This window comes from Scomber scombrus, chromosome 2, assembly GCF_963691925.1.
Source record: "Scomber scombrus chromosome 2, fScoSco1.1, whole genome shotgun sequence".
NCBI lineage: Eukaryota > Metazoa > Chordata > Actinopteri > Scombriformes > Scombridae > Scomber > Scomber scombrus.
Genome location: NC_084971.1, coordinates 16,502,575 through 16,525,200, shown reverse-complemented (window position 1 = coordinate 16,525,200; position 22,626 = coordinate 16,502,575). Strand labels below are relative to the sequence as shown.

General features: G+C 38.8%; 1 protein-coding gene across 1 annotated transcript in view; it reads left to right on the top strand.

Annotated features, from left to right (window-relative positions):
- mast1a (microtubule associated serine/threonine kinase 1a) overlaps positions 1-22,626 on the top strand; it is a 67,550-nt gene that overhangs the window by 19,123 nt on the left and 25,801 nt on the right. Inside the window, exons 3-7 of the mRNA XM_062427083.1 lie at positions 14,407-14,495; positions 15,071-15,146; positions 15,819-15,891; positions 18,450-18,610; positions 21,559-21,634. Coding sequence (XP_062283067.1) covers positions 14,407-14,495; positions 15,071-15,146; positions 15,819-15,891; positions 18,450-18,610; positions 21,559-21,634 — 475 coding nt within the window. The remainder of the gene's footprint in view (positions 1-14,406; positions 14,496-15,070; positions 15,147-15,818; positions 15,892-18,449; positions 18,611-21,558; positions 21,635-22,626) is intronic.

Below are 22,626 nucleotides of genomic sequence, written 5' to 3'. Positions count from 1 at the left end.
GTTTGTGTATAGTGTCTGTAATTATCTTCAAACAGGAATATGTGTAGATTTCTCCTTGTTTTTTTCCCTGTGTGCACAAACCATAGAACATAGCTATACCTACTTCACTGACATGTAAATCATGATGTGTATAAGCGTCTGCATTGCTCGACTGCTCTTTTTAATGAAGGAGCTGTACAGTGAAGGATGGTATAGGAGAGCACAGCTTTAAACATGGAAACTCTCTCCATGCTCTACTCCTGTTGTTTGTACCATGACAGCACCATCTGTTACTGGCTGGTGTTCAGGATGGCCTTAACCAAAACACACAGACTCTGTGTGCTTTATCTTTGATATTGCGGCAACAATTTAGGATATATAGTTAGGTTTATGTAGTTACTATTAAGGCCGCTCTGTAATTGTGACAATTATACAGGAGGACTGCTGTTACACAGTTAGTGTTGTCCTTTAATGCATTAACAATTTATGCATTATTTTTTTTTGTTTGAATATGAATTCATGCATTTACATGGATTATTATCATGTATCATTCATGTAAATAACTTTAAGACTTCAGTGGGAGAGTTCATTGTTGGCCTTGGTAACAAAAAAATCCAAAAAACGTAAGACATTTAGCTTTTTACAAAATGTTTAATCACATCTCATGGTCTTCCTCATTATTCCTCAGAGTGTGCAGTGGTCTAACAAGTTAACTGACTTATTAAGAAGACAACTGAAAAAACTCCATTTGCTGAGGAATGTATTTCTAAACAGATGTATGTCACAATATGCCATTTTACAGTAGATGTTAATGTTTTCTGTTCATGCAGCTTGATGTTGAATTATTGCGGATTGCAACCCATTAATTTATTGCTGGGATATGTGATTACAGCCATTAGAGAGCCAGAGAGAGAGTTTTTCATAGAAAAATGTAGTTTTTTTTTTTTTTTACTCCTGCAGGAGGTAATAAGACATCAGCGTTGTCTAAGTCGTTCAGATTGAACTGGTTAGCATACTGGGGATAAAACTGTGATGCAAAACAGTAGAAACAATACTAAATCCTTACCATTCAGCATGTGTCTCTCAGTCTACTGTGATCTGCAAACACCAGGCAGCATACACTCGTTTAATATCTGCCATTAAAAGTGCAACAGACAAATTCTGACCTTCTGTCCAAGGCATTCCTATTTTGTCACATCATCACATACCACATATAGCTTTAAGTTATGGATGATTGGATGGATTAATCTGAGCATTATTTTCTTGAATTTTTGAACGTAAATCTAGAAAATGTCAGAAAATAGTGAAAAATCTAAATCTCAATACTCCAGAAAGCCAATATGATATCTTGTGTTGTCCTACCAACAGTACAAAAAAACAAATATATTCAGTTTACAATTGTTAAAGTAAAAAATCTTGACAAATGATAAGATGGAACTGCAGTTTTGTTTAAAAACCATAAAACTTCAAAACTGTTTCATTCACATATAAATCATCTCACTGTTTCTTTAAGCTCGTTTAAAAACATCGGTGTCATAATTTGAAGTTTCGTAGTATTACGGCAGACGTTATATTGATTTAAGCTTCCTACTGCTATGTCATTTTTAACTCCCCACTATGAAATGGAAGCTGTGGCTTTGTTTCTTATGGGTCCAAAAGCATTATCCATAATCAGATTAAATCATTTCTAATGTCTATTAGACATGCTGTGAGCATCTCCACTCATGCAAATGAGTGCTGCTCACATAAGTAAGTGTTTCATTCTTTATGACGTGATGGCTACGGATCATTTGCTGTGAATAAGGTCATGGCAGGAACAAAGTGAAATGTCATGATGGTAATAATTCACAGCACCTCTTGGGTCTCCACATACAGTAACTGCAGAGAGAGCTGAGAATGGAGCAGTCACAAAGATGGAGAGACAAATGCAGACAAACAGGAAACTAGCAGATGAGACACTGATAGTGACACATGCAGAAAGATCCAGACAAATCGTTGCACTGCCACAACTTCCTGCTGCATCACTCTGCCTGGGGATACACTTTCACACCTTCAGAGGACATCTGACAACACCTTCGTCTGGAGTGAAGGGATGTGACTAAAATAGAGGTCTGGATGTGTATTGAGTCCTGTTGTGTTCTATTCATGTGCTGTGCTCCGACTGTGGGGCGTCACGGACGAGTGAATCTTTGTAAGCCATATTACTGAATCATCTGTTAGTTTAAACAGCTCAGTAAATAGTAAGCTAGGCTGTAAGTCGACTTAAGCTTTTATTTCTATGATTCTAAAAAAAATCTCTAAACATAGCATTTTGGGGAAAGTCATTTGTCACGTTTTATCATCCTCATATCAATCCAGGTCATGTACCCAGTGATATTGAGTTGTGTAGTGACCAGAACAAGTCATTAAAGGAATATGCTTTCTCTTCAAATATGTTCTATTGAGAAAAAGGATGGATGACATCATGACATTAAAGTTACATTGATTTTATTGATGTTATTTACTATGTCAGGAAATGTCATTGAGATTAAGATGTTTTTTCCAAGAGAGACCTGGGAACAAGAAATATTCATTGGACAAAAATCAGCAGACAAACAACACAACTACACAATAAACAAGGAAATAATAAAAACAGTTACAAAAATCATTACAAACATCAGATTATAAAGCTTTAAAAGCTCCAAGAGGAATGGAGGACTGAAGTTTGTGGTGCATGCCATCTAAAAGGTGAATCGTACCTGAAACCAGTCTTACCAACATTAGTGCAAACATGAGGGACATCTGAGGTTAAGTAGTTACTAGATTTAAATGAGAGAAGAGATGTGAGGTAGGATGGAAGTTTTAACAGTAAAGCTTTGTAGATGAATAACATGAGATGGTAATTTCTTCTTCCAACCAACCTTGGTTTGTTCACAGAGAATATAAAATATGAAAAAACATTAAGGAACTGCGTTTTGTAGTTAAACCCCACCCCACCCCTATACCGCAACACATATACACATGCACTATATCACAACCAAATGCCAGGTATGGTGGAAAAAGGGGTAAACAAGCAAATTGAAATGGTGAAAAAAACCCCAATCTCTCTACAGTGGTCATTGAGGATTCATTTTAAGATTTTATATTGTTGGCAAGAGGCTGCCAGGTTTTGTTAAGCTGTGACAGTCATTTAGCAAAATCCTCACACCTTGGCAGTAATTAAGCTGTAGGAGATGAGTTGTTGAGTTATTTGCTTTCTTTCTGTGAGGTAGATGAGATGATTGATGCCACACTCGTGACTGTGTGTTAATGCCGCTTTCACATCACCAGTGGATGGATGGTGAAGATGGGAAAGATCCCTATGTTACGACTTGCAAGTGTTCACATCATCGGACCACTCAGACAGTTGGAGTATTGCAATACTGAGCATTGACAATATACTGTAGCAGTATATCCATTAAGTTTAGTTGTTTATTTTTACCTTTAGTGACTTACTTTGTGTGACATGAGTCATCCACATTTGTTTTTTAGGGACTTCCACATATGTGCAATATATCAAAGTTCCCAGTCTTAATTATGACTATTTACAAGTTGTAGTATTTTTTCAGTAACTCTGATATGACATTAACATAGCTTAAGAATGTGTCTACAATTCACCTGGTCTAGCATATGGACTGCTAGTCTGTCTCTCTCCAAAGTTCAAAAATACACTCACCAGAACCTCTATAAAGCTCACAAACATAACGTTTCTCAAATGTTTAATCTATGACATAAACAGAAATGTAACTATGAAAAGCGGTGTCTTTGGAGGGAGCTGCATGCTGTAACTATTTATTAGCAAACAAGCAGGAGCAGTGACTTCCTCTAGTGATATCATCACAGAGTCACAGAGACCTTTACTAATAGCTTTGCTCACCACCACTGTATCTGGGCACTTGTGCTGTAGCCGGAGATGTTGCAAAGAGGTGCTGGGTAGACAGATAAATGGTTGTTTAACCTTGGTAATTAGCAAGCTTTACACCATACCTACACAGGTATGGCAGCAACACAGCAGCAGCAGCAGCTTCAGTCCAGTGTTATATTTTTTATAATAGAAGCTGTTGGATGCTCTTGAGATGAAATACTTCAAATCACGGCTATAAGGTATCCTGTGTAGACGCAGTTTCAGCAGCTCCAAGCCCTGACAGGCTTTAGTGTCACTTTGTTATTCATCAGTCAGCCATTCAGTCAGTCTGCTATAAAATCAGTTTGTCAGGTGAGTTAGGTAGACAGTTCAGCCAGAAATTCAGCCTGACTGTCAGCAGCATGTCAATCATCCATCCAGTTGATCAGTATTTTAGGCAGTGTGCGAGCCAACATTTTATTCAGCGATTTAACAAGCTCATTAACTAATCAGTCACCTACAAGTCACAACAAAACATACCTTTATCATTTAACAAAGTGGCACCCAACCCTTTTGTAAATTAAGAATTGCCCCTTAGTCAAAGCATGAATTGACAAAATCACTGCTGTTTTTCTGTCAGGCTGAAATAACCTGGTGACTCAGTCAGTATACTATCTTTTTTCCTGTGACCTCCATTTTCTGCCTTCTCCCTTTTTATCTTCATTCTTTAACAACGTTTTTTCTATCCCTTGTACAACTTTGAAGCTATGGTTGTTACTTTTTTGGTCCGCTTTGTCATCTTCTTTCCCCCCTTCTTGCTTAGCCTCTCTTTCGTGGGGAATAACAAACAAACAAATAGCAAACATCTCTATTTATGTCTCTCCGTACTTCATTGCATAGCAACAAGAAAGCCATGTGACTAACCCCTGCAGAAACCCCTAACACCAAGACAATCATTTGTATGTTCTCATGGTTTCATCCTGTCAATTCTTTTTCTGCTTTTTCTTATTTTGTTTCACATCACCTGTTCACTTCTCTTTCATATGCTGCCTGTCAGCATCACTCAATCATCATCTCAATCTCCATTTGAACGCCTCGTGCCTGATATATCTGCCCACATGGCTTGATTTGGACTCTTTCCCGAGTTTGGGATCCATCCAGATCCCAGTGGATGTTTTGGATGCTGTCAGTAAGAACAGCGGATGTTGCGTAATAGGCTGCACTAACAGGGACCAGCCTGTTGCTCCATAATTTAGCTATTTCAAAGGAGCAACAATTTATCCCGTCCATTAAACGCCTTATGAAATGAAAAATACAATTTCCAAGTTTCAATCCTGTGTCCATGTGTTAATTGGTAATTTATTTCTTGTTATATGCCAAATATGTGTCAAAGAATTCAGTATCAGAGCATTTTTACATCAAAATCCCTATTTTTTCTCTCCCTGTAAAAAGGTTTCAAATGATCGATGACTCATCCTGCACTCAGGGGGGTTTACAAAAATTGATCCAATCAAATGTGACTTTGGGCGAGTAGATAGCCCACCCGTCATATAAAACGGCACTTCTGTTTGTGGATCATAGTCGCTAACAGAGCAATATGGAGAGAGCTAGGAAGATATGTGGCAAAAACATTTTCATTTCCAAAGCAATATGTCTGACGTATAATTCCTTCATCTCTCCCTCCTGATCTAACAACAGGTGATGGAGGTGTGTGTGGAGCTAACAGTCCTATGCAGCTCCGTATCACACTCAACTCTGTAAGGTCCACTCACAAATTATTTGATTTAAAACCCCTCTTGTAACTGTATAAAATGTTCTGTTTCACTGGGAAATACAACACAGTACAGAAACTAAACTTCCATTTCATGGAGCCTTTAAGAGGTCCCGAGGGAGAGACAGGCAGACAGAGCGAGAGAGAGAGAGATGTCACCTGACAGGAAGTGAGCCTGGATGGATCGATGGTGTAACCACCAGGAAGGTCTGGTGTCCTGTGTGCCCTGTGAGTCAGCACTTAGTGCAGAAGATGACACTACTGACTGACAGACAGATACACACACACACACACACACACACACACACACACACACACACACACACACACACACACACACACACACACACACACACACACACAGTTGATAATCTGTGAGGTAAAACACATTAAGCATGCACGAGCTCTCACTCGCACCTGTCACAGGCTCTCATGTGTATGCAAATGGATAATCAGCATGCACACACACATGACAGCATGAACACACACACACACACACACACACAGGGGAAAAACCCACACACCCCACACCAGATGGTTACATTTCCCCTCATGATGTGCTATCAGGCCGTCAGTGTCGACTCTTCATTCTGATCTGGCTCATTCCTTTAATTGATTCAGAGTAATATGGAGCCGCTGTGTTTGAACGACTCATCGTCCACGCTGCTGTGTTCTTATCAGTGGCTGTCTGTTATAATGAATGTGCTCAGCTGTCAGGGTTATATTATAAACCCGTCAGAGGCCTTTTTTGTTTGTGGTCAGAGCTTCGCAGGAGGAGAGGAGATGAGAGGGCAGGAGGCAACCCTCGTTAGGAGAAGCCAGGAAATAATTACAAAGGGTGAAACAAACATAATGAAGTTAACTACTGTGTAAACTGTCTGTTCAGAGGGTGTTGTGTCCTCGGCTTGTGAATGTGTGTTCATAAACGAGAATGAAGAAAATGAGAGAGTGACAGTGAGTGATAGAGATTTTTATTTAAAAGTAAATTATAATTAAGGAGGATATTATAAAAATACTACAATATACTGATGGGTTTTGTTTTCACTGAGGATGATGAGTCTAGATTTCAGGTGAATCCATTTTTTTGAAACCAAATCTGTAACATCTTTCAGTCAGCTGAATTCCACACTTAAAGATTATGGCTGTTGATCATGTTTACAGGCTATAAAACGACTTAGTTCTTTACAATTTACAAGCTCAAACAAAGTCAAGAGGTTGTGATATGTGGCACAACAAGCTAGTGAAGCTCTGTAAGCTGAGCCGTGATCATGTCATCGCTGTTTCTTTGTAATGAAGGAATATGTCACCCAGTGCAGAGGTTTAGTTCATTGTTGTGTTTTTATTAGTTTTTGTACAACAATAGAGCTATACAGCACAGGAGAATAAGATATATGAGGCTTTGGATACACACACAGTACCTGTAAGTACAATCAGTTCATTGTTAGTTTGACTCTGCACATGAGATTTGTTGACAATAAGAAAATAGAATAATCCCTAATTTATTGATTGAGGATCAGAACAGAAAGTAGTGATGATTTTCACATTCAAGGCGTTAATATGTGAATTAGTTTCAAACCAAATGTTTGTGAGAGCTGTTCTGGGTGTTGTTCTGTCACTTCCTCTTTAGTTTTATTTAGCAAATCCATTTGAGCACTATTGGCAGAAACAGGACACTCTGTTCTGTTGTCATTTATCTGTATTATTGGAGCATTTTTACACAAAAATCTTGTCTGTTTTAGAATTAAATGATTTTTATTGTCATTCATATTTGTAATAACACAGTATTCTCCAAGTCATTAGCTGAGTCATCTCAGTATGCAGCAACGACTACAACAACTAAAAATAACTCCAGCAATGCAAGAAAAATGAGCAATCACACAATCATAGACATTTTATATAAACCTCGAGGTTTGCCAAATAATGTGTCATCAGCCAGACTGTCTGTTAAACATTCTTTACAGCTTCAGACTTACTTCCAGTTACGACTTTGACCCATCATACTTGTAGTTGTGCCCACACAGTTTACCCATGCGATGAGGGATAATAACATTTTGGCTGTGTTCGCTTTAAGTTTTACCTTCAAATAATTTGATGAGCTTGGCTGTTTGTTGTAGCAATTTCACTTCAGTGCTCCCAGATTGCTGCAGTAACTTTGGTGAGTACAACATTGAAATTAAGTGAAGACCTAGATTGAAATAATTGAAAATGATCCTTTAAAGACAAACATAATCTGCAGTTAGTGTGTTTTTTTTATTATTGATCAGGTACTGTATACAGTTGTCCCATCCTGTCTTACAACTGACACTTCATCAGTATCAGAGTAGCATCATGTATGTAGTTTTAATGACCTGTTTCCATCGTTTGTATGACTTATATTGCAGTAATGAGTGGAGACAGTTTTGGGAGCGGCGTTAGGGGAACATCACAGTGCCTATGTGTTTCTCTGTGAGTGTGTGCACATTCACAGACATGTCTGTGTGAGAGGCTAATGGCCCTGTGCCAGCTGATGGCCTGCGGGGGGATAATTGCTCGTCAAAGCTTCTCCATGAGTCATTATCACAGTTTTAACCTTTGACCCTCCCACAGCAAGCTGACCACAGTGTTGTAGCCAATAACAGTCCTGGGTTTCATGATTGGAAGCAGTGAGTTATTATAGTTTTGTTTTTTAAATGGGTTTTTATCTTCATTACTTTTTTAATTTTCGCTTTGCTTTTTGGTTCAGTTTAGTTTCAGTTAGTTTCCAGAGTGGGTTTGCTCATTTCAGTTGAGTTTTTATTAGTTTTAGTATTAGTTTTTTTATAATATGGGGGACATTTTATGGGCAAGATTTAATAAGTTCAGAAAAGGTATTACAATATAAACACAACACTTTGTGAAGGCAGTTGACTCACAGTCATGTAGACGTTTCAGACAGTCTCAATAAACATGCATCAATGCCTCTTCATGCTTGTTGAGTTGACAGATTTGACCAAATTGGCAAAGACTAAAACTAAAGACATTTTCTGGATATTTTTTATTTTAGTCAGTTTTGTAAGTATAATGTTTCAAATAATTTTCCTTTTTTTAAAGTGTAATTTTTCTTTTTCTTTCAGTTAACTCAAATGTTTTTTCCCACAGGGTTTTAGGTTTAAGTTTAGTCTTAGTAAACTGCAATACCCTGCAGTGAGACACAGGTAGGGTTGCTTGCTGTCACTTCTGTGTATGTTTGTTTGTGTCTTTGTTGTGGCTCTTTCTGTTTCTGTGTGTCATTGTTTTGTTTTTACCAATGACAATTTTTGCATTTACATAAGGACTGAAAAGGCCCAGTCCCCTCAGCTGTGGAAGCCCCAAGCAAGCAAAATCAATTTAATCTTTCAAATCACTTCTTAAGACTCACTTTTATAAAAAATAAAAAAAAGCCCTCTTATTGTACATATCACCCCCTTCTACACCCCCTCTTCTTTATTCTATATTTCATCTCTGTTTTATGGTTTTCGTTTATTGTTTTACGTATTACTGCAGAATCTTAATTGCCTCTTCTTTTCATTATGTGCTGCTCGTTTTCCTTGTCAGGATTATATTGTAACTGTTTGCCTCTATGTTTTATTTTATTTTATGGAAAGGACTTTGTAACGTTGTTTTGTTGTTTATATAAATACAGTTGCATTGTGGGATTGTTAGCTGAAATTAGTGTCCTTATCATGTAATATTTGAGGACACCTCATATTGTATAAATTTAGATAATCAGAAATAGAACACACAAATATACGTAGTGGACTATAGTGTAAACATCTTTCTCTAACCTTAGCCAAGGTCTTTGAGCTGCTTAAATTGACCATAAATAAGTAAATAATGCTTTAGTGGCCAAGAGTGGCATTTTGTGAATGTTCAGTATTAACATTTTATCATCATGTTGATAAAAACAAATAATTCATCAGACACTGGCTTTTCTCTCAAACAGCCTTAGTTTATTTATTAGGCTAATGTCTTCGTGTGTTTGTTTCTTTCCCTCTCTTCCATGTCACTGTTTATTATTCTGGAGGGGCTGCTTGAGATCAACTAGACACAAAAACCACCTGCATCTAAAAAAGAAAAAACATTGGTTTGCCGGCAGCTTTTATCAGATTCAGCCACACACAACTGACACTATCACACTTATACACTGTCTTTCTTTATCATGTTTTAAAAAGTTGTTTCAGTGGACACACTTTCAGCTTTCTTGTCAGCTCCGGTGGCTGTCAACAGAGGTCCACACAATAGTAGCATGCACCATTGACCCCGATGAATCATAGTCTGTCTGACTGACAGCGCCATGCGCCTCACCACTACTCCTCTGTCACACACAGATTGAGCCGGCATGATGGATTACACAATGGATTATGATGGATTATAAGACTGGCAGCCACAAAAAAACGCACAAATACTGTTTGGCTCAGTTGTTTCAACAGACAATGATTCACAGTGTTGTGTTTCCCTGCAGGCTGAGATTATTTTTTTATAGTTTCCGCAGCCTTAAATTCGTTCTGATGCTCACCTACATTATTTTATTTGTTTAACACAACTGGCATTTTTTTCACTGTGTGCTCTGGTGAAAATAGAAAAGAACGAAAACAGTAGGAGATGTCACTGTTTGCTTCTTTTGAATGTGACTCTAAATGTGTTGCTATGGCAACGTTGTACATTCCCCATCACCAGTCCGCCTCCCTCTCTCAATACTTTTCATTTTTCTTCTTGGTCAATTCATTATGGTTGGAGAAAATGTGTTCTTGATTAACCTAATTTGATTTGAATAGGTATGAATATTGAAATGTAAAGTGTCTCGTTTTCAGATTCAGTTTTCTGCTCAAAATTCATTTATGCGTAAGTGGATGACTGAATGAATCCAAAGATCACCATCTGTCAGAAAACAGAGGAGTTGCTGGATGATGAAGTGCAGGATTGTTTGGCTGTGAACTGACAACGTGTTTGTATTTGACCACGAAACTAGACATAGCTTCAGATTTATGATTCTAAGATGGAAACGTGCAGCATACTAACGCTTTCCATACCTCACACACACATACACACGTAAACACACACACACTTAACCAGATTGGGGGAGGAAGAGGCCGGGCTGCATGGCCATAACCATGACAGAGTGATTTAAAGTCACATTTACACACACATAGACACACACATTATGCCCTACACCAGAAACACATTCCCACCTCTCTTATCTTCTTTGCTTTTCCAGTCAAGTGAATCTACAGCTTGTTAGCCATAAGCCCTTACAGCCACCTATAGCTCCTGTCCTGTAACCTTCACTGGCTGCCATTCTGTTACTGCTAATTAAGAAGAATGGATTGGAGGGCATGACAGCGAATTAGAAAGAGGATAAGAGACATTAATATGAAGTCCTATACAGTGCGTTGCCCCAGTATTGTTCTTGGTGAAAGAAGGGAGTGAAGGGAAATGCTACTTTTATACATACACATATACATTTTTATATGAAGTCTTTTGTAGCTCCAAAAATGATAAAAGATAAAAGCTGTTAAAAGCATTGTTGCATTTGGAGACTACAAGTCTGAAAGTGAGAAACATCTGGGGGTGTGGAGTTAGAAAAAAAGTAAGGTTAACAGATCTCTGTTGGCCTGCTTCTTATCTCTGTTTGAGGCTAGCTGCTCAAAGCTACATTAGTCACTACCAGCACTAACACACCCAAATCTCCAAACAAACTGTCAATGGTCAGTGGAGGTTGCATGGGTAATGTAGGTGCCAGGTGTTCACAAGTAAGAAAAATGCATGGAATAAAACAGCGTTATAACTGTCTGATGCTAAATCAGAGGAGTTGTCTTTTAAAACACATATCTTGCTGTTTTGTGGTCTTTTTTCTTATTACATAAAGTTTATAATTGGCTAAATGTAGTTAACGTGGCTTTTGTTGAAGTATTTCTATAACAATTATAATAAATTATCGTTGCTTTTGGAGTAATGTGCAACACATGCAGATGCACACAGGTGACATATTAAAGATGCTGGAGTTTTCTTGTGATTGACTGGTGACCTGTCTAGGATGTACCCAGACACTAACTTTGTTCATTCATTCATCTTTTAACCCACTACCCTCTAGAGGACAAGTGGTTAAAAGATGAATGAATGAACAAAGTTAGCGTCTGGCTGGTAAACATAGCATTCCGTTTAGCAGCTGAAGAGCAAAATGTTTCCCTCAGGAGGTGATGGAAAGAAAAACAGAGGTAAAACGAGAGTTCAAATTGGACCTACATAAATCAGGTGACCAGAAACATGACTTCTAATGAAGGCAAATGTTGCTGAATGTGTAAACTTGCAACCCTTTTCTAACACTAACAATCCAAGGTGATTATGTGTCAATGCTGTGTTTACTGCTTGTTGTTGTTACTGCAGGCTTAATAAGGCATTTCATGTCATATTTTCCTTCCAATTTATCCAATATAAGCAAACAAAATAAACCAGTGTGCAGTGTAGCCACAATACACTGTTGAGTAATGGGTATAATTCCAATTTAAAACACCACGTCCACTTGAGTAAATTACAGACTGAAGCAGAAGTCTTAAAATGCAGGTTGAGTAAAGTTCAGATCACTTCATCACAAAATAACAGCATACATTGGGAATACAACAGATATTACAGTGTTCACAGATGGATCCTCTCTCCCCCTGTTGCTTCTATTATTTGTGCTCTCTTCATAGCTTTCGCAGGAACACAAGTAGCAGGACTCTTAATGTGACCTTTACTGATGATAAATATGTGACTGGCTGCTGGAGTATAGAGTAAATAGCAGCACTCCTATTTAACCTTTCTTTTAAACTATAGAAATGCTTTGGGCAAGATGCCCTTTTGCAGAATTCATTTAAGATAATAATTTTATAAAGCATAGTGGCTGCCAGAGACTTCTGGCTTTGTGGGGAGATTAGATTGCTTTGCCCCAGTGGGTTTTTCATTCTGGTACTGTCTTTAATAGTTTGGTCGACTCTATAAACCTTAAAGAGGAAGAATGAGTTGTCTTGACTGTGCACATTTCACTTCTTCCTTGCTCAGCGTGTTAATTTTGAAGAAAGAGAAAGCAGAGTGAGAATAAAGCAGGACGTGGGGTGGGGGAAACAGAAAAAGGATGGAGAAATAAAGGCGAGTGAAGAGTTATCAAAGGATGGTGAAGAGACATATTGAGACTGAGAATAATGAGCAATAAGAAAAAGTCACAGAAACAAGTCAGGTAAGATTAAGCCCCTTTCTCTATGCTATGTGGTTTGCAAAATTAGCCACTTCACCTCGATGTGAATCACTGCCATTTGACGATTTGCTGGTGGAGCTGCTGTAGATTCGATGAATCATGAATCAAAAGCTAAGAATATGCTCCAGAGTGAAGTCTGCCTAATGTATGCTCAAGTGATTCAGCCCTTGATTGAGAAAGAGCAGAAATTTAAAGAAAAATGTGAATTTGAGAGACTACAGCTTAAGTATCCAGTAAAATGGAAGGAGACTGTAGGCAGGTTCAGGAGTTTAACTATGGCAGAAGAAGGGGAAAAAAAGGACACTGAAAGGAAATCAGTTTTTGTTTTGCTCTTTTTTTTTCTCTACCCGCCATCACCCTCTCCCCTTCCTCCTCCTCCTCTCCTCCTCTGTTCTCATCTTCTGAGAGCTGCAGTGAAGGATGGTGTTAAGCCACTTCCAGCTCTCTGTCCAAAGCTAATGCATTTCCCTTAAATATTTCAATATGCTCCTCCTCTGTTCTGCAAGGTTGAGTACAAGCTCTCCTTCAGCTGGTGCCCACAGAGGCGTACTGCCACCGATAAAATCCTGCCAGGGGTTTGATGTCTTAGAGAGCTAGTAAACAACTGCTGGAGACTCACATCAAAAAGAAGCTGAGATAAGGAGGGAAAAGGGAGGAAGTGGGAGGAAGTGGGAGGACTGCAAGAGACTAAGATATATCAAGTAACCAATGTGTGTTTGTGTGACTGTGCATTGTTTATTTTTGCGTGTGCTGCGCATCTCTGATTTTGCTGCACTTCCTGCACAGATGTAGAGCAGCGTGCTGGCTGATGCAATGCCGAGCAAACTTGTGTTGTTTGTCAGATGTGGTTCAGCTCTGCAAAATCTGGCCTGACAGGCACTCCAGCGAAGCACACTGACACTAAAGGCCTGTGAGCAAACCCAATCCACACATGAAAATAACACCTGAAAAAATCCACTTTCCACTTTATGGTCTGTTATGTAAGACAATAACCCGTGTGTGTGTGTGTGTGTGTGTGTGTGTGCGTGTGTTTGTGTGTGTGTTTATGTGTGTGTGAAATCGTTAAGAGACACAGCCGCTGGTGGCAGCAGGAGCAGCAAGTGAAGCCTTTACGGTTCAATAATTTCAGTTCTTCGATATGCTCTATACCCGTCCTCCCCGGCTTTTTTCTCCCTCTCCGTCTGTCGCTCTGTGCCTCCATCGCCTCATCACCCCTGCCATTATATTTCATGGCGGCATTCACCATGGGGCTGGACCTGGAGGAAATTAAAAATCTTTGTTGCTTCCCTGTGGGTGGGTTGATGTCAATAAAGTCTCATATTATGGCACAAAGAGACATACTGTACTCAAGAGAAAAAGCATGCAGAGTCTACTATAGGCTATACATTCACTCAGAGTGACAAGTAACAGCACACAGGCTCACAGTCAAACAGTGACACAGTATATTCATTAACCCAGGGGGTCACTGAGTGGTGTGTGCCAACTGTCATCTTTCCGGTATCGATGGAGCCTTAAATATAATGAAGACAAATATTGACCTGATCTTTGTTCTCATATATGTTCTAGTTGCAGAACCAGTAACCGGAAAAGCCTCATACTGACCAGTACATCCCCCACGCTGCCACGGCCCCACTCTCCACTGCCTGGACACATAGGTCAGTATGTAGAAGTTAGAGAAATACAGTCCAAGATTATACTTTTGTTTTCTTTTTATTTGTATTTTAACAGTTTTTACTTTAAAAAAGGGATAAAAAATAAACATTTTATAGGCTAACGTGAAAAATCCCATTTGCAACATAAGCACTCTGTGGTTTAACTGTTTTTTTTGTTTTTTCTCACTTACTGAGACTCATGCATGCTGTAATCAGAAGCTCCCTGTTTTCATCAATCTTTTTTTTCACTTTCTATTACTGGAGTTTCAGAGCTTTGTTTGCCTCAAGAGGACAGAATAAACTGCAGCAATCAGTGTGTTCTTGCAGCAGGAAACACAACAACTTTTGGAGGCATGGGGATATAAAATCTCAGTAGATTTTTAACTGATCTGCTTTTTTTTACATCTTCCTTTTGATTTCATTCCTGTATTCCAGTTTTTAATGTTTGTTGTTTGTAAAGCACTTTGTAACATTATTTTTGAAAGGCACTTCTATGCATATAAACTTTATTATGATATTATTATGATCCTGAACTATAACGCACAGTGTCTGTTTTCTGTCCACATGTGTGTCATTAGGAAGCAGTCCACTGGACAGCCCGCGCAACTTCTCACCGAGTGGACCTGCCCACTTTTCCTTCGCCTCTTCGAGAAGGTTGGAATCTCTCTTTTATTCACGCAAGTCACACTTGCAACTTTCTAAGAATGGTGTGGAGTAGTTGAGTAAAATTGTTGTTAGGATTATTTGTTCACATACACATACAGTGAAACTCTGAACACACCAACCCACCCTCACACACACACACACACACACACACACACACACACACACACACACACACACACACACACACACACACACACACACACACACACACACACACACACACACACACACACACGCATTCAAACTGAATGCCATGTCTGGTCTTTGTCCTACAGTACGCTGCTCCCAAAGTGTCTGTGTAACTAAAGTGTGACATAAGACTAACATGAATGAGTGGAGGTGCCAGGTTTTTGACCAAAGGTACTGTATAACCCCCATCACTCACTCAGAGGAAGTGTTAGATTCTGGGATGGCCAGAGGAGGCCTGAGGTAAGAAAGGAATAAGAGGAGCAAAAGTGTAATTGGATAGAGATTGAGAGGAAGTTAAGGTGGTGGGATTGCCTCAGTATAACTGCACATAGTGTTGTTTGGAAAGATGAACATAGTAACTGATATTGGCAAAAGAGATAGAGAAAAACAACGTTCATACTTTTCGATTCTAACATATGTTATCCTTTTTTCACGTTTATAATTGTGGGATTTTGTCATTTTTTGTCTCAGGGCTGATGGTCGTAGATGGTCCTTGGCTTCCCTGCCTTCCTCAGGATATGGCACCAATACGCCCAGTTCAACGGTAAGATTCAATGTAAGAGGTTTAAAGGAGGGGAAAGGAACATACTCGAAGCTCTAATGCAATAGTTAAAACTTAAATTCTATGTATCTTAGCTCTTAAGAACAAACTCCAGTAAACATGGGACATATTGAGTATATCGGTGAGGCGCTAGAAATCAGAGTCTGTTAAGAAGTCATTCATAGCCTTGAAAGGCTTCCAACATTAATAATGTTCCTATTCTAAGCATCAGAATTGTTTTGTGTTTTCTCTCAGTTCTCATTTTAAAGAATAGATTCATAAAGTCAGTCTAAATACAAAGAGGGAATTTCATACCAAAAAGACTGGTCATTTGGAAGATTTTTTTCACAGAACGAGGACTGTGGATGTTGTGCCCCATCTCTTACGCTGAAATCATGTTAGGAAAGATTGTTCAGAAAGATTCCTTCATGATTTTCTTATCCAAAGAGTAACAATGATCTTAAGTGTGGCATTTGCTTTTTCCTCTGTTGCTTATTTAGAGTCATGAAATCAACACACAAAACTGTATTTGACATTTTTCACCCATTGCTAAATAGATTAGATTGTTTTTTTGGCATGAATATGTATCTCACTCAAAGAATTTATGTGCATATATTTTCATGCATAAAATCAGCACCCACTATGCTGCTTGTAAATTCATGTTCTGAAGTCGCATGTTCTACTTTTGTTTGGTTTCACTTTGAAATGATTACACGGCACGTTAGCAGCTAAATACCATGCACACACAAACACACATCTCCAACTTTGTACTTGCTGCTGCGAGTCTAAGCCAGTGATCTAAAGCATTTAAGAACATGCATCACATGTGAAGCAGAACTAAAAATACCTAATCAGTTGCTAAGATATTATCGACCTGATTTATCTCCGGCTGATGACTTGGCCTTTCTGAAAAAAGTGTAGCAAGGATAATTAAAATAAAATGTAACCAATCTACATTTCTGCCTTGCAGTCGCAGAGTGCTTCAGCGACTATTTCTCTATCCATCACTTCATCCCCAGAGTAGGAGAGATGGATGATAAAGAGGGGCAACAGAGACAAATAAAAGCAAGTGTAGGCGGAAGTGAAACGTGTTTGGAAGCAAGCAGAGAGATAACAACAATGCTCACTTTGTCTGAGTGAAAGATGTTTAGAGCATAAGAGACTACTCAAAGAAATGAACACTGCCAAGGTCAATTTGGTAAATAGTCCATTGAGAAATGGACCTTAATGTGTCCTATGCTCCGGTGAAGGAAAGGTGTTGTCTCATAATCCACTCCCCTTATATGTCTATGAGCCCAATCACTTCCTCTGCATCTTTGCTGCTCGTCACACATCATTTCTTTCATTGACTGCCTCTCGTGTACACAGCAGCACATATGGACACACAACACACTGGAAGCTACTCATTGATCTCTTTCTACTGGTAGATGAGGTTGCTGAGTCTCCCCATACTCCTCTCCACCTCCATCACCCGCTGGTCCCCCCCCTCCGTCCCGTCAGGTTTCAGTGCTCTGCTGGTTCTTACATGAGCCATTACTCGCTTGATTAGTTACAGCAGGAACCTTGCATACTGAACAGAGCAGATGAAAGGACGAGAGGGGTGTGTGTGTAGAGGAGTTTTCTACTTGAAGAGGTAGATATGAAGCAAATTTATGCAGAAAAGCTGTAGAAATGGTGTGAAATGTAAACAGCTGAAGGTTAGGGTAAAAGGTACAGGAAGAAGGAAGAAAACTACAAACTTCCTGAAAGGAGTGAGACAGATAAGAGCAAGTTTTAATCTAATCCAATGGCATTTTCCTCAGGCTCGAAGCTCCCTCTATCTCCAGGGAACTTCTTAGTTGATTCTGACTGGACCTGCTGCATTCACAAATATCATCATTTCATTTCTTTCTGTAGCTTGCAAGTGACTGAGACCTGAATGGAATTTCAAATTGATTTCTTTTAGCAGAAATCGTTGTGCAGCCAAAGCCAACTGTGGTGTCCCATTGGGAGATATGTTCATTAAGCTTCCCATTGATCCAGACTGGATTTTCCCTCCTGCAGTGAAGAAAAGTCTTTTTTTTAAGACCGAATAGTGCTGCCATTAACCCCCTGAGGCAGCCAACACTTAAGGCAGCGGTTGACTTTTACATGAAGTGACTCTTTAGTTCCCTGCGGTCTTTTTCCTCAGTTTTTCACATTATTCTGTTTTGCCCTCCTACACTCACTCCTTCTGGATATTTTCCTGTTTCTGCACCTCTCTCTTTTTTTCCTTCCTTTTTTTTTCAAACTTGGTCACTCTTTGTTTCAGTTTTTTCCACCCACTCACATCAAAGTACACCTTGTTCTCTCTCCTCTCCTCTCCTCTCCCCTCATCTCACCTCATCTCCTCTCCTCTTGTTGCCACATCGATTAAGGTGTTTTAGCCATTTGTTGTTTTTGATGTCCTCTTTTCCTACAACTGGATTTCTATTTTTAAACTATCAATGTTGCAGCAGAGGCAACAGAGTCATTAAACAATAAAGAGCATTTCAGTTTTTAACCTTGTCTCTTCTTCACATCTGTGGTCTCTCTCTCTGTAGTCATCCAGCTCGTCCCAGGAGCGTCTGCACCAGCTGCCCTTCCAGCCGACCATGGACGAGTTGCACTTCCTGTCCAAGCACTTTGGCAGCACAGAGAGTATCACGGACGATGACGGGGGCCGACGTTCGCCGCACGTCCGCCCTCGCTCTCGGAGCCTCAGGTCAGAGAACAATGGGTCATGGGCGAAGCACAGTCTTAGCATAAGAAAATCCCTCCGCCAGGCCTCTAGCTCCCTTTGATGCTGCTGTTTTACATGCATGTCATTTCTGAGAGCACTTCTTCAAGAAGTGAGAAGTAATGAGAAATTTTGCCTTTTTTCCCAAATACAAAATCATCTACAAACCTTCACTTAAACCATCAGGTAGAAATTTGGCTTGTGGGACAGAATATTTGTTTTTTAGATTATTTAAAAAGAAGCTTTAAGACTTTTTTGCAAGTAGTTGATGTATGGAGATTATCTGGTGAAAATTAATCAATGTCAATTTCAAGCTGTTATGAAAGCAACTAATCCTTTAGATTTATTGAAAGGAACATTTTAATGAATGTGCAGGAACAACTTCATTCTGTCATGAGATGACATAGAGGGCTCTCATCATTTATTGGGAACACAAGCCTTTTGTTGCTCATCGTTAATAATTCACCTTTTGTGTATGTGTCAGTGCTGTTCAATGTTTGATTCTCTGTGGCTGCCTTTTAATGACAATAGAGATTCAGTTGTTCAACTCTTTTCTTTTATCAAAGAAAATAATTTGCAGTGTTATTGGTTTTCTAAATGAGAATACTTGAGATTAAAACATTTTTTCTGCTTGTTTAAATCAACACATGGTATACTTTTTTCTTCTGGTTTTTCATATATGCACCATGTAACAGTAATAATAATGTTTATTTACGTAGCGTTTATTAAAAATCTGAGATTTACAAAGTACTTTACAATGACTAAATGAACAGTAAATTAAAAAAAAATGCAGACAGATATACCCAAATTGAATAGGGAAATAAAGTAAAGCAACACATTCAGAAGTAATTAAAAAACAGAACCAAAAAATTACGTATATATAATTATAGTAGCTGGTTGCTTTGGTCTGTAACAGGATGAATGAGGTGATCAATGGCATTAAAAAGCACTCTTGGGTCTCTTATGTTAGTGTTTATCAGGTTAGAAAAATAAAATTCTCCAGCAGTCTGAATTGCTTTATTATATATTTTTTTAATTTGTCTGAAAAAATCTGTTTATGCACATATAATTTTGTGTTGCACCATCTGTGCTCTGCGATCTGACAATCCCTATTTGTTGTAGTGATCAATGTGGAACCAAGATGAGCCACTAATTAAAGGAGAAGTTGTGAAAGTCTGTATTATTGCAACCGAATTCCATGAAAAGACCATAACCAACAATTAATTGATCAAACTAAAATCGTCTGGTGAACCCTAAGCCCTTTTTCCTCTGTGCCATAGAGCTCCATTGTTGTCCAAAACCTTTTATAAAACACATCAGTGAGCCACACAGCTGTACTTGGTAACACGTCCCTTTATTACTAGTAACACTTTAGTTTATTTTAGTAAATCCCACATACATTGTCCTGCTGCTGTGAATACGAACTAAGGCACCAAATCTCAGTCTGCAGTTAAAAATAGTCCTGAAAAAAATATTTGCTCAGCCATTTTAGGAAATTATGGAGCCTTTTTAAACAGTGACACTGTGTATACATTTGTTAAAGATTTACATCTTCAGAAAAGACAAATTGGCTTTGGGCTGAATGCCACAGACAGAGTAGGGAAGCTGGAAAGTATTGAAAGGGCAATACCATACCCCTTTTCCACAAGTTATGATAAAATGTATCATGCTTTGATCAAAATACCACAAGCATCAAGCAAAACAGCAGCCTTCTCATCCTGTCTAAACAACCCTTTTCAGAGCTGCCAGTTTGAGTGTAAATAAACTTAGATTTAACTGTCATTTAATTGCAATAAATGGATCATAAGAATGCTGAAATAACTACATCATGATACCAATTTGTTAAATGCCTGTTTTCATGCCTTGTCAGGTGAAGACGACAAGCAAACAACTTTTAAAATGCTTGTTTTTTTTAAAAGTTGGAACTCAGATAACGTCATCTAAAGGCATAAATACAGCATGACGAACGACGGAGTTGTTAAGCCTGTAGCATTATATTTTAAAATCTGATCATGTGTTTTGTGTGTAAAATTGTCACCTGCAAACTAGCCGGTAACTGTCTGGTAAAATGGTGGAGTAAGAAGTACAAATTTACCCTGTAAAAATTAAATTTTGTGAAGTAGAATCAGGAGGTAAAAGAATAATTGTAGTACTTGAATTGAGTAAATGTTACTTTCCATCACTGTTGTTATATCAGTGTCAGTCCACCCTCCAGTGCTTTGTGCCTCTCCAGAGTGCAGCAGCTTGTCTATTAGCAGGAGTCTCTGGTGTATGCTCACGCCAACCACACCTATTATAGCCTTCCCTCTGGATGCAACATGCCCTAACTACATACAACACGTCACTACTTATTCAGTTTTCATATTAAGCTCCTTAGCAGTTGTTGGCCTAGATAATATCCTATCTTGTGGCTTCAGTATACAGACACGTATCATTATCACTGTTCATATCACATCATTTTGTAGGGCTCAACAGTAATATGTTTGCCCACAAGACATGTTTTATATGTTTTCCCTTTGTAAATGTCCATGTCCATTTTGTTTTCGGTCTTTGTTTGTGCCATGTCAATTTTGCATTTACCTTATATTTGAGCATGTATGTGTATGAAAGTGTAGATGTGTTCATACTTCTTTCTGACATCTATACCGTGCTTGTGATGGATTATTGTGGCATGACATACAAGAAAGACACCGGACCCATTTGATGAACCAAGTGTACTGAATTTCTGAGCGGCCGATTAGCATAATATACAGACAGGACAGACATGTGTGGAAGCAGTGAATTATTCCTTCATTCAAGTAAAAAATACAGAATTGCCTCTGTCTCATTTTCTGTCTCACCGGCTGCCTCGCCTCACTCAGTCCTGCCTTCTTTGATTTTCTCAGTCAGTGTTGTATATTACACTGCTGCGCTCTGTGTTTGTCTCTCCTCAGCCCGGGGCGCTCTCCATCCTGCTATGACAATGAAATAGTGATGATGAACCATGTCTACAAGGATCGCTTCCCAAAGGTCAGCTTCACACAAAAATAACACAAGTGTAAACTGTACCTCCACATGCACATTCAAATGCAAACACAGACATTATGGATACAGTCAGTGGCTACACTTATCTACACAGAATTACATTTACATTTGCATGTTAAATCATTTGGTAGTCTCCCTCATCCAAGTTATGTATTCATTCTTTATTTGCTTATATAACTTGCCTAAGAAAGGACAAGTATCATGAAAGTCCTCCTATTTTAAACAGATATTTTACTGTTTTTAGTCATGTAAATCTGAGAATAAAAATAGGAATTAAAACTTTACATGCAATAGATGTTCAGTTAATATTGCAAGAAAATAAATGGATAGTGACCCATAGGTCGTGAAGCTGTCCCCTGTCTCAGTCTGTGATTTGACCATTTCAGTGTCACACTGAGGAGTTTACTGCAGCTACTAAAATGGCCAGCCACAGCAATGGTCAGACATCTGAAAACTACTCTTACCTTTCTTGCATTTCACACAGCACACAGGAAAAAACTTACAGTCAGACATTTCATTTTGAAATCAGAGCAGATGCTTTAATCAAATGTTAGGTGGTGGTGATTACAGTAGATTTGTAGTAGCAGCAGAGTAGCATTTCAAAGCAAAAGGAAAAGCAAAACATTTCACAAGAATCATGAGGACAGACCAAACAACAGGCAGTTCAGATTTTTTGAAGATGTGTGTTTTAGGTTTGTGTTGGAAAGTGTGCAGGTTTCTGCAGTTCTGATCTCTTCAGGGAGCTCCATCTACCTCTGGAGGGCAAGAACAGACACTATTTACGACACAGCAAGCAGTAGATTAGTATTTAGTAAAAAGGTTCCAGGGAAGTACACATGTACCGGTGTAGTCTTGGGTTTGTAGGGTAGCATGAAGGACTTGAATCAGATGTAAGCTGTTACAGGAAGCTAATGCAGGCAGGACATTCTGGCAGGCTCCTGCATTTCAGATCAGTTGGAAGGATCTGACTACCTGCA